The 15606-nt window shown below is 44.0% G+C and overlaps 1 protein-coding gene across 19 annotated transcripts in view; it reads left to right on the top strand.

Annotated features, from left to right (window-relative positions):
• WNK1 (WNK lysine deficient protein kinase 1) overlaps positions 1-15606 on the top strand; it is a 118974-nt gene that overhangs the window by 96446 nt on the left and 6922 nt on the right. For 10 of the 19 annotated variants that reach the window (XM_064478883.1, XM_064478884.1, XM_064478877.1 and 7 more), the window contains 10 exons: positions 42-164; positions 639-2071; positions 3203-3286; positions 4844-4921; positions 5543-5603; positions 8424-8500; positions 9882-10540; positions 11169-11368; positions 12704-12898; positions 13776-13868. In XM_064478883.1, coding sequence (XP_064334953.1) covers positions 42-164; positions 639-2071; positions 3203-3286; positions 4844-4921; positions 5543-5603; positions 8424-8500; positions 9882-10540; positions 11169-11368; positions 12704-12898; positions 13776-13868 — 3003 coding nt within the window. The remainder of the gene's footprint in view (positions 1-41; positions 165-638; positions 2072-3202; positions 3287-4843; positions 4922-5542; positions 5604-8423; positions 8501-9881; positions 10541-11168; positions 11369-12703; positions 12899-13775; positions 13869-15606) is intronic. The other 9 variants (XM_064478885.1, XM_064478893.1, XM_064478891.1 and 6 more) reach the window with 4 other exon arrangements.

Raw genomic sequence — 15606 nt, 5'->3', positions numbered from 1 at the left:
ATGTAAAAATGTGATTAAGTGGTTTGTTTCTTTTTAACCAGGCATTCCTCCCAGTTCTTTAACTCAAGTTGTTCATTCTGCTGGAAGACGGTTTATTGTCAGTCCAGTGCCGGAAAGTCGATTACGAGAGTCAAAGCTTTTTGCTGGTGAAATATCAGATACAGGTAAGGAATTACTTCTGCCACGTGTGTGTAAGTCCTGCAGCATCTCTCCTACAGCAGAAGCTTGGTCATCAAACCGTGGTTCAAATGATGACACAAGACAGTGAGGAAGGGTAGCAAATTGAGACTACACCCAACAGACGAACGTATGGAGAAGGGAGACAGACGGTGGAGAGAAGAAAAAGAGCACAAAGGGTGGCTGTGCTAGGTACAGCCCATGGGATTAGCTACTGCCATGTACGGTTTGAGCGCACTCCATGTTCTTTCAAGAAGCAGACATTCATACTGACAACTTCTGATCGAAGTAGTAGTTATTTCACTTTGCTCGTTTAAAGCCTGTCATTTCCTTGGGAGAGGTTTTGTATCTTGTTGGTATGTGGCATTGTTGGTTAACTCCAAAAACAGATTATTAAGACAGTCTTTTGAATCCACTCTTTAAAAATGGACTGATTTTGAATTTTTTATTTTCCTTTGCAGTTGCTGCTGCTTCTACATCTCCTGGCACCGGAATGAACTTGTCTCACTCTGCTTCATCCCTTAGTCTACAGCAGGCCTTTTCTGAACTTAGATATGCCCAAATGACAGAAGGGCCCAGCACAGCACCTCCTAACTTTGGTCATACAGGACCAACATTTCCAGTCGTGCCTCCTTCCACAAGTAGCATTGCTGGAGCCGCAACCACAGTAGCGGCCACACTTTCAGTATCAGCCCCCGCAGCTAGCTGCCCTCTTACTGACATCTCCACATCAGTAATGCAGTCTGAGATTACAGTGGCGCCTGAAAAAGGGACTGCTGGGGTTGCCACCTGCACAGGTGTGACACCATCAAGCAGTCTCCCTATCCCGGCTGCATCTGAATCCCCAGTGCTCTCCAACGTGATTTCAGGCATCACGGCGCCCACCGCTGTCTCAGTGTCAGCAGCTTCCAAGTCAGTTCAGGCTCCTGCCCCTGGGGGCGCCTCTTCTAGTGTGGATGCGTCCCCCTCTGTGCCCATTTCAGTGACTCCTGCCTCGGCAGGGAGCAGCACTGCTGCCCTGGGTACTAAGCCTGCACCCGGGCCATCTCAGCAGGCAGGAGTTAGCACTGCCGGGGTAGCCACGTCAGCATCAGTTTCTGCCACCACTCCGGCACCGAGCACGGCTTCACAGTCGTCTGTCCCGCTCAGCAGCAGCGCCTCGGCTCCTGCCCTGTCCGAGACGGTGGTGGTCAGTGCACACGCCCTAGATAAGACTTCTCACAGCAGTGCAGCGGGCTTGGCTTCGACCCTCCCGGCCTCATCTTCCTCTCCCTCCCCTGGGGCAGGGGTATCTAGTTCTGTTTCTCAGCCTGGTGCGGCTCATCCTTCAGCCGTCACCTCAGCTGTAGCTTCTGCTCCTGTCCCTTCCCAAGCAGGACCTGCTTCTGCACCTCTGTTACCCCAAGTACCTGGCATCCCACCCTTGGTACAGCCTGTGGCCAGTGTGCCTGCCGTACAGCAGACACTAATTCATGGCCAGCCCCAGCCAGCTTTGCTCCCCAGCCAGCCCCATGCTCACTGTCCTGAAGTAGACACTGATACACAACCCAAAGCTCCGGGGATCGATGACATAAAGACTTTAGAGGAGAAGCTGCGGTCTCTCTTCAGTGAGCACAGCTGCTCTGGAGCTCAGCATGCCCCTGTCTCCCTGGAGACGTCGCTGGTGGTGGAGACCACTGTCCCTCCAGGCGTCCCGACCACTGCCGTCGCACCGAGCAGACTCATGACTTCCACTACGAGCACTTGCCTGCCACCAGCCAGTTTGCCGCTAGGAACAGCTGGTTTGTCGGGTCCAGCAGGAGTCACACCTGGGCAGGTTTCCGCCCCGGTCAGCACTGCACCAGGAGTGAAACCTGGAACCGCTCCAGTGAAGCCACCTTTAACTAAACCTCAAGTAAGATTCTTGTTCTGAAATAATTTGAAAAATATCATCACTCTTTTTTCCCCTCAATAAGTACATTTTTAAAAATTCAGCCTTGCAGATTAGAAATGTAGTTATAAAGATGCCTGGCTTATAGTAGACACATGGTATTTAGTAAATAAATTGATTGAAGGTGATTTTAAGATATATGTACATTGAACCATGAGATTTTTTTTCTTTTGAAATGTGGCAAGATTTTGGGGTTAATTATACTGCACAATTTTCTAGGAGTATATAATAAGTAGTTAAAGTACAGGCATTGTACCAGATTGGTACAGACTGAAGAAATCCATCCCAAAGGGGAGCTAAGTGTTTTTGCTGGCAGTTACACACAGTAACAGCAGTTCACAGTCTGTTTGCATGAGAATGAAGCAAATTGTCTGCTTCACTTAGATTCTATACACATACAGTTTGGGGTTTGTAAAAAGTTGGAAGTTGGTGATGAATATGATACACAGAGGAGAAAAGAATCTAGGAATAAAATGAGCGGCACGAGTTTCCTGGTTCTGCTGCGGTGGCTTCCTCTCACTCTGCCCGCCGGTCTCTGCCCCTCCGCGTAACCAGGCGTGTCTCTCCTTCTGCGCTGGGTGCCTGCGCTGTCTGTCTGCGTTGCCATCGATGCAGGATTCCTCTCACGGGGCGGGTGGAGGGTGACTCAGAGGCTTCACTCAGAATACAGACTGCTCGATAGTAGTAGATTTCTGATGTCTTTTGTTGTCAGACCTGCCCCAACGGTTATTTCTGAACTATTTTGTTTCTCAGAAAAGCCTGATAATACAGTAGCAGATGAGTGGCTCAGGCGTATCTAGACCACCTCTCGTGACCACGCAGCCTTTCTTCTCTGTATTTTCCCTGCGGAGTAACCTTTTACTAAAGATTCCTGTCCATTTTATTGGCATATCATAGTAACCCCTGTAATAGGATCATGGTTATAATGCCCTTCAGGTAAGATGGATACCAGAGTATAACTCAGGTGACAAGCTTACCTTAACTAGATATATTTTATTCTTATCCTTCTGCATTTGAATTAGTTGGTTTGCTCTCCAGTATGCAGTCTTTACTCTTAGTGTCTCATGGACTTGAATTTCCCTTCACTGTCTGTAGGTGCTACCAGTGGGTACTGAACTTCCAGCTGGTACTCCACCCAGCGAGCAGCTGCCGCCTTTTCCGGGACCTTCACTAACTCAGGTGCCCCAAGACTTGGCAGATTTTGTGCCCCTACTTTCTTTCACAAAGCTTGTTTAAATTCTCCATTGCATGATCTTGCCTTCTGGCTCCTATTTGGTTTTGACTTAGTAAGAACTTTCTTTTAAAACACCATAGCTGATGATACAGGCCCTACTTAGAGTAAGAATCATATCATCTAGAGATCATTTGATATTAATACTTTTTGTAACTTACGAAAAAAGAAAATAGCAGACTTGACATTTTGCCAGAAAAATTCCTTCTATCATTCATACTTTTGTAGAACAGTGAAAGATTAGACCATTGTGGAAGTAAAAAAAAAAAAAAAAATTACATGTAATCAAAATTAACTTTGTAAGTTCCTTGGGGAAGGGTACCTCCCTGATAACTGGCAATGCCCTTTTTCTGTGGGTTCAGCACAACCTGTTTTTTTTTCTTGAATGTTTGACATTTCTTTCAGTGACCACCTAATGAAGTAATTGGGTATAATAAGGGTCATGTTTATGAAAAACAAGTATTATATCTTTCAATACAAAAGCCACACAGCTCAGCTAACATGAGATGACTCAAAGAGGAACTGCGGCCAGTGACGTGGACGTGAGACTGCTGTCTCACTTTCAGTCCTGCTCACTAGGAGTCGGAATTGCCCGCAGTTAGACTATGCTTTTCTTTCCCGCCCTACCCTCCACCCAACACGAGTTGAATTCCCGTAAGTACTTGTTAGGAATCCATCATAACCATGAGAAAGCTTCTGATGTGAGACAAGCTAGTAACACTGAAACTAAATGAGGAATTTATTTTAGAATAAGATATAGAAAAATATGGCTAATTGCTAACTTGAAGTCTGAATTTATCCCTGCTTCTTTAACAGTAAAACATAATTAAGGAACTTGCCGTAATAAAGTAGTAACTCCAACAGAGAATCTCCTCCATCAGCTGCTAAATTTTGAAAACAGTTGCGTTGTGAAAGTCTATAAATTTCGAGTTGTGGACCTATTTTCTCACTAAAAACATGTATTTCAGATCCTAAGAGGGCCCAAAGTGTGATGAGAAACCGCAGATGGGACGTGGGGGATGAGGATGAGGGGTGGTACTGATGTGGAGGAAGAGGCTGACCGCGGTGGCAGAATAGGTCCTTTTTCTATTCTTAAGGACAGGCTCTCAGAGGCACCAAGCCAAAAAAGAAAATAGGGAACAATATAGTTAGTCTCCCCCACATCATGATGACATTTTTTTAGAACGTATTTTTAAGGAGAGGACAAATAGATAACTTTCCTATCACTTTAAGTAACATCATACATAGAATGTAATAAGGAAGGGTTCAAAACTGTAAAACCTTAGATGTAATTGAGTTTCTCTGTGGCTTAAGAACTTGACAATAAAATTTTAAGAGGTTGGTAAATCAAGGAATATAGCTAAGTTGAACTTAGGTCATCGAGTTTCGTATTCAGTGAGCAGATGTGATGTTGTGTCGATCTGAAGCATGAAGCTGAAGTGTGTTCTGTGTAAACCGGCTCTGCCGGTGCCAGAGTGCTTACTGTGCCATGTGGTCCATCCCAGCAGCCCCTGGAGGATCTTGATGCTCAGCTGAGGAGAACGCTTAGTCCAGAGACTGTCGTGCTGACGTCTGCAGTTGGTGTAAGTTTTGAAAACCTTGTTAAAATCTTCCAATAACCCTAATGTATTATATTCCTGGAATATGACTGTAACCTAGACCATTCTTAATATACCTGTAACACCTATTCAGTGTCTTTGCTTGTTCTAGTCAACAGAAATGAGATTAATGAAAGATTAACACTGACCCCGCAGTGTAACTATGGAAAAAGTCTGATTTGAAAGATGCTTTTTTGTCCTGCCTGTGGGTAGAATTATACTGCAGATCAATCCTGTGCATTTGGAGGAGGCTATACTTAAAGTGTGAAGTTTTAACTCATTCCTTTTAGGCTTGTGACACAGTAATGTTCTGATTAAAACTACTTTTCTATACATACCCAAGTTACACTGTTAAGCACCCATGAGAAAAGTTAAGAAAGCAATTAGAAGGGTTAAGACTCAAAATTTCTTTTAAAATTCTCTTTCTTTACATGAGACTTACTTTTAGGCCATAAAAAAAGAGACAGGAAATTCCCTCGGACGTCAGTGCTTCTCCGCACAGGCTGTCTGTCTCTCTGCCCTTTATGAAGACCCGAGGGAGGGCAGCCCGGGAGGGTCTGAGCGCACCTGCAGCTGAAGGTGCTGTGTTTGTGTGTGTGTTTGCAGCCGGCGTCCGCGGTGGCCCCCACAGCAGCTGTGGAAGCAGGAGCGCAGCTTCGGAAGGACGGTGAGACCCGCCCCTCCCCAAGTCGCCGCCTCCATTCCTGCCCGTAACTGACTGTAGAGGCTGCTGCTGCAGAGGCGCAGCCTCGCGAGCTGGCAGGTGTATGCGAGACGATTTTAATGAATGTTTTTATGTATTTCATGGTTGAGGAGCATTAGTACCAGTATCTAGAGCAGACAATTTTAGCAAATCAGTGAATCTTTTCCTCTTGTGTTTTGGAGGGTCGCGTGCCAGGGGCTAATAAAAGTTTCTCTTAACGTGAGGCCCTTCGTTACTAGCTAGGCCAGATCCTTGCTCAGAGAGAGAAGGACCTTCAGGCATATTTATGAAAGTTAATTTATTGGCAACCTCTTGGCTTTTTAGAAATACAAAGATATAGATAAGCTTGAATAACATGGATGGTAGAAATACAAATGTAAGATTTCAATTAATCAATTTAAACATTTATTTTTTTAATTATTTTTATTTCTGGAGTCTTTAGAATTGGGATGTTTACAAATATAATCTCTTTAGAAAGGCACATTTCTGACTTAATTTTGTGAAAATTATCCAGACCAACAATCTAAATGTTTAATGAGAACTTTTATCCCCACATGCTCAGTCATAAGTTTATGTTGACTGCTACTGCTGTAAAGTTTTGTTGTCAATCTCTTCTCACCCTCAGTCCCACAGAACCTGGGAAGTTTAAAATTTATTTTCTGTTGCCTTTGCCTTCAGAATTGTTCATAATCAAAAGTCAAAATAATTGAACGTGAGCTATATTTACTCAGTGTGATTTTATATAGCACATGCTTAAAATTAATTTTTCCTTTTTATAATATCCATTCTCCTCAACACCCCCTGACATAAGTGTAATTCACTGTATAACTGTTACTAAGATTAGCTGAACACTCTTACCTCTTCCTGTCTTCCTTACATGCTTAGACTTAAAACCTCTCTAAATTAAGTTATTTTCAAGGCAGGCAGATTCTGAATTGGCTCTCTTTTTAAAGGAAGTGCCTTGAAAATCAGTGGAACAGACTAGAAAGTCTAGAAACTAAAGTGGAATGTAGAATATGAGAAGGTGGCCTTTCAAATCAGTGAGAAAAGATGGAATATTTCAGTAAATGGTTTGGGACAACTGGACAGTGGCTTGGAAAAAGCAAAGATCGATCGCTAGCCAAGGCCAAAATAAATTCCAATGGATCAAAGGTGAAAAATGATGTCATAAAATAGTACTATAAGAAAACAAAAGGAGTATTTTTCTTTTTCTTTTTCTTCCAACTGTCTAGAGCACGGTTGACAAACTTGTTCTGTAAAAGGCTGAAAAGGAAGTATGTTAGGTTTTGCTCTTCAAATATCCAAAATATTGTAGCTCAAGAAGCAATAGACATGCATGAATGAGCGGGTTTGACTGTCCAGTAAAGTTTACGTATGAAAACAGGCAGTGGGCTAAATTTGGTCCACAGTTCAGAGACTGCTGATCCTTAATGTAGAGAAGGATGTTACTGTTACGTTTAATACCCAACACGGAAGCATTAACAGATTTTAAATTTCTGCATGGGGAAAAAAAGTGCTGTTAGGTCCAAAGATAAGTGAAAAACTGGGAAATGTGTGTGTTGTGTGCTCATATCATAAAAAGGACTAGTTTTGCTAATATAGAGTGTTCCTATGAATTTGGCGTGGGCCAAAAAGTAATCAAACGATACAGAAAAAAAGAAAATTGGACATGAAAATACTTAATTTCCTTTGTGAAACAGAAATGTAGAGTAAAACTAAAAGTGATCCTGCTTCTCACCTGTCCTTGTTAAGTTCAGACGTGTAACAGCCGCTGGTGACTTGGTTCAGCCTTTTTGGAGATCAGTTTAAGTCTGTCAGTTATAAATGGAAATGATTCAGTCCTTCCATTCTCAGGTATTTATTCTACATACCTATAAGAAAATACATATTAGAGCACTTTTATGATAGCAAGAAGTTCTGAGTAACTTTAGTGTCCTTCAGTAGAAGCCTGGATAAAATGTGGTACACTTCAAAACTTCATACATGCACATAATGCATAATATCAGTAGAGGATAATGCAGCCATTAAACAGAATGAGGCACTTACGTGGGAAGATCTCTAAGTTACAGTTAAATGAGAACACCAAAGTCAGTATTCTACCAGCTGTATAAAATAAAGGAAATGGTGGTGTATATTCCATTATCTCCAGAAAGAAACCCCAACAAGTGATTGTCACTAGGAGGACCTTGGTGGCTTTAAAGTCACTCAGAATTGCTTATCAGTGATTCTGCCACTTACACTGTTCTGTTCCAGGATTTTGCTTAAGTGTTGCCTAAACCAATTTGCCATAGCTGGTTTTCTTTTTAAAATATGTCTTTAGTATCCTAAATATAATCTCATGGTTTGCTTCTTTTATTTGTATCTTTGAGTTGCAGGTTGAAACTGTAGTGTAATTTTCTGTTAGCCTTAGTTTTTACAGTGTCTCTTCACACTGGATGCCGTTCTGCTGCTACGTAACTTTTTTCCCTTCAAACAATGCCATGTCATCTGCACACGTGTACAACAGAATGTACAGAGGGTTCACGATAAATTTCCAGACTCGATCATTTATATCATTTACATGTTTCACAAGCAATACAGTCTTTCACACTGAAGGTGTCTCGTAGGAAACCAAACAGTAGCTGTTACCCCTTGTTGGACAAAATCTGAGCAGCCTTGCCTCTAACAGCTTTCCTCTTCTGATACGTAGTTTCATTTTGCTGTGTTTCTGGCCAAAAGGAAAAGCAGCTAACTGAAAAGAGATGCTGATTTAAGTTATCTTCCTCCTCCATGTACTTCTTTCAGTTCCTCAAGTCACAGAAGGTCCTGTCTTAGCACCTACTTCAGGCCCTGGTGGTGTTTTTAAGATGGGGCGATTTCAGGTAAGACAGTCACTGCCGGGGGGTAGTGTGTATGTAATAAAAAGGGATTCCCACTTCTGGGGAGTGTGTATGTAATAAAAGTATTATCTACCTTTTGGGACTTAATTGCCATCAATGATGTATCTCTTTTAGATGGAGAACTTTATAGCTCTTTATTATTGTCCCCTCTTAAAATAATGCATGCTAAAATAGATAACCAACACGTTTATACGGTAGAGCACAGGGAACTATATTCAGTATCTTGTAGTAACCCATAATGAAAAGCTATGAAAAGAAATATGTGTATGTATATGTATGACTGATCTATTATGCTGTACACCAGAAATTGACACAACATTGTAAACTGACTTCAATTTTTAAAAGTTTAAAAAGTAATTCATGCTAATTAAAGAAAGACTACTTAGAACAGTAGAGAAGCAGTAGGTTGTCGTAGGCCATCCTCCCACTGTACCCCTAGGATCACCTTTGGTGGTGTATTCCTTCTGTTACTTTTTCTCTGTGTGTGTATTTAAAATTGGCCCTGTTTCTCCTCTGAATGTTACTTTGGCTTCTTCCCATCTAGTAGTAGGCTTTCCTCACCATTCTCCTATTGCCAGTCATTTCCAACGTAGTAAGTAAAGTCACAGTAAACATCTTTGTGTATAAAGCATCCTCCACATTTAGGGTTGTTTTCTTAGGAGTCATTTACAAAGTGAAGATGCTGTGTCAACATCAAGTGATACCATGTAGTTGTTTTCCCAGGTGGACCAACAAGTGAATGTTTTCTGGCTTAGTGCACAGTGCTGCACAAGCTCTGACCCCCCCCCCCCCCCCACCTTCACACCCACTCTCTGATGATGATTGTGGTGGCACTTAAAGTTGGAGATAGCGGGTGATAGTCTTCTCATTTGTAAACTGAGGTTCTGAGCGCCCATCACCACACTGAGTTTGTGTTTGTGGCTTGCGGGTGAGCTGGGACCTGGATCTTCCCGTTAGTGCCAGCTGTGCCAATCCTTGAAGCTCAGCTGGCAGTGTCATTTGTTGGGTTTAGTGTTTGTCGTTTTTCTTATTCACAAGCAGCCTTCAGGATCCCATGACCTGTTGTTTATATTTTCACCAAGATGTGAATCCGATTCCTATGCACAATGTGAGATATGAAAGTAAATCATACACTAAGCTTGACCAGCACTCAGAATCTACATCTAATCTGTGCATCTCAGTACAGATATGTCATGCTCTATAATGGCGTTCAGTTTATTCTCACAGTCAGAGAGGGAGGGGCAGTGTGAGCAGATAATCAGCCTACTCAGACTGGGAAATAAAGTGATTTTTTTTTTGTTTTTGGTCCATTCTAAAATTGGGGGGTTTGTGTTTTAATCTCACTTTGTATTCTTTCCGTCAGGTTTCAGTTGCAGTGGATGACACCCAGAAAGAAGGTAGAAATAAGGCAGAAGATGCAAAGTCTGTTCATTTTGAGTCCAGCACTTCAGAGTCCTCCGTGCTGTCAAGCAGTAGTCCCGAGAGCACCCTGGTGAAGCCAGAGCCCAGTGGGATAGCTGTCCGTGACACCTCTTCTGATATGCCAGATGGTGCCCGCAGAACTCCCGCCTCAGAAGCAAAGTCAGAAGCTGGGCAGCCTACCAAGGTTGGGCGTTTTCAGGTGACAACTACAACGAACAAAGTAGGCCGTTTCTCGGTTTCAAGAACTGAAGACAAGGTAACTGAGGCAAAGGAAGAGGGACCAGTGGCATCTCCCCCTTTTATGGATTTGGAACATGCTGCTCTTCCTGCTGTGGTACCAAAGAAAGAAAAGCCTGAACTCTCAGGACCGTCACACCAGAACGGGCCGTCTTCTGACCTGGAGGCCGCCTTCCTAAGTAGGGACGTGGATGATGGTTCAGGTAGTCCACACTCCCCCCATCAGCTGAGCAAGAGCCTTCCCATCCAGAACCTAAGTCAAAGCCTTAGTAACTCATTCAACTCCTCTTACATGAGCAGTGACAATGAGTCAGATATTGAAGATGAAGACTTAAAGTTAGAGCTGCGAAGACTTCGAGAAAAGTAAGCACGTTTTCTCCCGTGAAAGAACGGTGGCAGAATTGTAGCAAAACCTAGCTCCCTGTGCTCGGTTAGTCTTGTTTTCAAGAGGGCAGTTATGCAAGGGCTAGTCACCTGAATGCAGTTCTCACGGGGTCTCCTGTGTTTGTTGGGGCCCACAGCGCTCCTGTGTCCCAGCGCTGCGTCAGCGTCTGCACTACTGTCACCATGTTATTTTGACCAGCACTTTTTATTGTTACTAGCCCAGTCTTTGCTGTTTACTGGTCTACCACGTGAGTCTGGTAATGGCACTGGGATATAGATTGTGATAGCAGGTTTCCTTGGTCATATGTGACAAACTGGATTCTAGTCTCAAATTCAGTATTCCTGTGTAGATCCTCAGTCAGGAAATCTCTTTCTCCTAACACACCACCCATTTCTGGTAGTTGGAATTTGACCTGGGTAATGGAGGCCAGCCAGCAAGGGGAGTCAACAAACTAGAATCTCAAGGTGGTAGAAATCAGATTAAGTGCATTTGGGGGAAAGACTCAGTGAGTGCGTAAATACGTGAAGGAAGGTTAAATAATGTCAATTTTTATTTGAACGAAGGTGGTTATCAGATTTTTGAGCTATGTTTGGTCATCTCTCGTAGACATCTTAAAGAGATTCAAGACCTGCAGAGCCGCCAGAAGCATGAAATTGAGTCTTTGTACACCAGACTGGGCAAGGCTCTCCCTGCCGTCATCATCCCCCCCGCTGCCCCCCTGGCGGGGAGAAGAAGGCGGCCCACCAAAAGTAAAGGCAGCAAATCTAGTCGCAGCAGCTCCTTGGGGAATAAGAGCCCTGGTCCAGGTCAGCCATGGCTGTCTCCAGCTGTGTATATAAACTGTTGAACATCAGTTATTTTTGCTTCAGAGGAGCTTGGCTTTTCTGATATTCTTACTTCCTTGTCTTGTGTACTCCCTGTATTTACAGAACCTCTTTGAATCTCTGGAGGTAGGCTGGGTGGCACAGTGGCGTTACATCCCTTGTAACCCATGCTGCTGTGTGCTGGGTGCCTTCACTTACAGTTGTTCTTGAGGGTTGAAATACTTAGCGTTGCCTGCTGACTCACAGAACTCACACTTCACCCAACTCTTGGGCAGTTGGAAGAAAATACATTGTTCTCTGTTTAGTAAAATCCAGGTCGATTCTTCCTCTTATGGATGAATGGCAGTTGTGATGGCTGTTAAGTTTCATATAGATATTTGAGTGTATCTTATGTGACAGTTCCCTTGGTTAAAGTTTTTATTTTATTTATCCATATTGGAATAAAGAACTTGCTAGTGCTTACAGTTAAGAAATAGTTAAATCATAATCTCTTGTAATGAATTATAGTTTGTCTATTTTTAATGGTGACAGAGTTTTACCCTTTGGTGAACTTACGGTAATATTAACAGATAACTAGTTGAAAAGTAAAAGTGTCTGAAATAAGTTTTGATCTCATGCTTGCTCTTCAGTTCTAATATAAGTATGTTGGAGAGCAGCTGCGAACTTCACAGCTTTCCAGTCTCTGAACGTTTTCAGACCTAAGCCTTTTCTCCAGCAACTAGAACCAGTTCAGTAGTAGATGTGATCATAAGGGATATCAGCTGATTCAGATTCTGATCCCAGTTTTGACATACTTTCTGAGGGGACGTCTGTTCCACCAGTTACTAGGGAACAGAGAAGTTAGTTGATTCCAAGACACTTGGCTAGTGATTGAAAGCCACAGACCAAGAATAATTTTGAATATGTATGACTCTGTAATCCGTACATCATTTTTTTGATACCTCTTTTGTGCTCAGTCTGACGCGTGTACCAGAAAGACTAAGCAGCAGAGACTGTCTGAAGCCAGTTTGTATTGCGATCTAACTCAGTGTTCTATAATAGCATAAAAAAGCAGTCGTGAGGCTGCAAAGGGGAACTTCCTTGTGTCTGCTCACGTTCTGGTCCCCTTACTGGCTCAGCCCTCGGAACCCCCAGGTTGTCTGATGCTGAACCTCTTCTGGATGGGGTCCCACAGCCCCTTGCCCACTCCTCCCTCGTGTCAGGGAGGCCCTTGCGCTTTGATCTCCTCGGTGGGACAAACTGGAGGAGCAAGGGCAGAGCCTAGAAAGTGTGGTGAAAGCTGTGAGTGTCCCCTCATGCCGCTGTATCTTTTGGCAGGTAACCTGTCCGGTCAGAGTGCAGCTTCAGGCGTGCACCCCCAGCAGACCCTCCCCACTCCTGGCAACATCCCAGAGCCCGGGCAGAATCAGCTGTTACAGCCCCTTAAGCCCTCTCCCTCCAGTGATCACCTCTATTCAGCCTTCACCAGCGATGGTGCCATTTCAGTACCAAGCCTTTCTGCTCCAGGCCAAGGTAAGAAATCAAAGTAGCCGTCATCTGCCAAGAACACTAGAATGGAGATGGTGCCGTATCTGGGACCGAAGCCTGATGAGGAACCTGTTAAGGTGGGTTGGAGGACCAGCTGACTAGGAACAGCCACATGGCGCCCTCGTGGCTCTTTGGGTTGGAAGGCGCGTGGGTAACGATTACAGTAGGTGGGATCACTGCTCCCATCAGGTGGAAATAGGTTTTTTCCCAGGCATTACAGCATGAAGTGATGTCTGCGCCTCTATGAGGCATCAACCAAAGGAATGACTCCTTTGGATTTGGAACTTACGCTTTAATACCTGGACCAAATTTCCTGGACCAAATTCTAAGGCATTTTAGCCGTTCTGAAAGCTAATGTGTCTGTTAGCCAGTGTAAACTTTTAAAATTTCTAAGTGTGAGAGAAACATACTAACATGAATAGCCTTACAATTCAACTTTTTAGCCATAATCTACTTTCTAAATGTGGGTTCATTAATGATCCCTTAGAACATTCCCGTACAAGAGAGAGCTTCTAGTCCCATGAGAACAAGAATTGAAAGGAGTTGGGTGTCTGGGTGGAAACGAGTATGAGAAAACATAGGTAATGAACTTGGTGCTTTTGCCACAGTGCACAGACCCCAGGGGGGGAGATGGGCTCTTGGTAGGATGAGCCCCCCTGCCGGTAGGGGCACAATCTGGCCTTGTCCCCCCTGGGCCGGTGGAGGGGCTTGCGGCCCGTCCCCTCTCGCCCGCGTCGGGCCCTTCCCTGGAAGCGCGATCCTCTGTGTGCCACCCAGCGTCTCACGCAGCCCCTGGCTCTGACGTCTCGCAGCCGTGTTCTGTCTCCTCTCTCTGTTCTTCCCTGTTCTTCCCCTCTCACAGGCTGTGCGAAGTTTAACTGTACGTCTGAGCAGGTGACGTTCAAACCTGGTGGCAGGAGGACCCGATTTCTGAGTACGCCCTGCTTGGCTCTTTGTGTGTAACACCTTTACTCCTTCCTCGTCCTTGTGTTCTGCTGCTTGTTCTGATGTTTCACGCGGCCATTTTCATTTGTCTCTCTCTGTCATCTTCTCAGTGGCTTGGCTGCTCTGCTGTTACCCTCAGAAGTTTGGGTCTCTGTTAATTATGATAAAAGATGTAGAAATGATATTGGGTTTCTGTAAACTTCAGAATAACTTTCTAGTGGAATCGCCTCTTCATGGGCCCAGGACAGAGGGTAGACGTGCTGTCCAGGTTGTGGAGACCGTCGGGTCTGGTAGCACAAGGAGGCTGGGCTCACGGTCCTGCTCAGCGTTAGAAGTCACAGAAAGCACTCGACCACTGATGCAGGTGAAAGTTACCCCCTTTTTCTGTTCTTTTTCAGAGTAGTTTGGAATCTTTTTATCTCAATTAGGCGCAAACGTCTACCAGTTGAAAAGATGCTAGAATCTCTTCCTTGGATGCTTTCTCCACCACTAACCTCTAACTCTGTAAAATCAGTATTTCAAAAAGGGCTTCAGTGTAATTCTTCTTATAAGGCTTATTAAAGACTGAAGCCCACATTTGCAGTAACATGGATGTCCCTGGAGAATGTCATTCTAAGTGAAGTAAGCCAGAAAGAGAAAGAAAAATACCATATGAGATCGCTCATATGTGGAATCTAAAAAAAGAACAAAAAAACATAAATACAAAACAGATACAGACTCATAGACATAGAATACAAACTTATGGTTGCCAAGGGGGCGGGGGGTGGGAAGGGACAGACTGGGATTTCAAAATGTAGAATAGATAAACAAGATAATACTGTACAGCACAGGGAAATATATATACAAGATCTTGTGGTAGCTCACAGCGAAAAAAAAAATGTGACAATGAATATATGTATGTTCATGTATAACTGAAAAATTGTGCTGAAAAAAAAAAAAAAAAGACCGAAGCCCAGCATCTGCATGCAAAAATGGGCTTTTAACAAAATCACTGGGATTTCCCAGCCCTCTTGGCAAAAACAAGGCATGAGAGCAGGTCACCCAGTGTCTCCAGCCCATCTCCCCTCGTGGGAAACCAAGTGGTCCTACATGCACCAGATGAGACCCCGCCTGCACACAAGGCGCAGGACCCTGGGGAGACACGCTGCCTCTGATTGGCCGGGGCCTACTTGGCACATGCAGGTAGTCAGCACACACATGTGGAAATAAATTTTTACAACAAAAGGTTCAGGTAGAAAACTGCTTTGTTAAGAGTTTAGATCAAGATCTTTCTTCTCTGTTAAGGCCTCAAACTTCTGATGTGGTCATTGAAGTGCTTTTTAAGTGCATGTGCAAGGCCATTGCTGTTTCTGAGTGTGGCTCAGAGGTCCTTGGGCCTCACAGAGCACTAGGCCAGGGCTGTTTCACAAAGAAGGAGGTGGAAGGCATTACCCAGTTTGGTAGATTGTTGAGCACTCAGAGCAATAGCTTTTCTGGTTACAGTGGGCTGGACGAAGAATATTAGCTCCTTGATGCTTCCGTAAGCATTTAATTTACATGTCCAGCTCAAAAGATGACAAGACATGAGCAGGAGACAGGTGTTTTGAAGTAGAAGGTGACATGTCAGGCCTGTGGTAACGCAGTCTGAAACATCTAAGAGGGAGAGAACCAGGGTTTTTTTCTGAAGGAAGTAGAACGTGGCAGGTGCCACGACTTCAGGTGACTCAGGAAATTCTCATCACTCGCAAAGGTAGGTGTTGGTCACATGA

Source organism: Camelus dromedarius, chromosome 25 (assembly GCF_036321535.1).
Source record: "Camelus dromedarius isolate mCamDro1 chromosome 25, mCamDro1.pat, whole genome shotgun sequence".
Classification (NCBI taxonomy): Eukaryota; Metazoa; Chordata; class Mammalia; order Artiodactyla; family Camelidae; genus Camelus; species Camelus dromedarius.
This window is presented reverse-complemented; position numbering and strand designations above follow the sequence as displayed.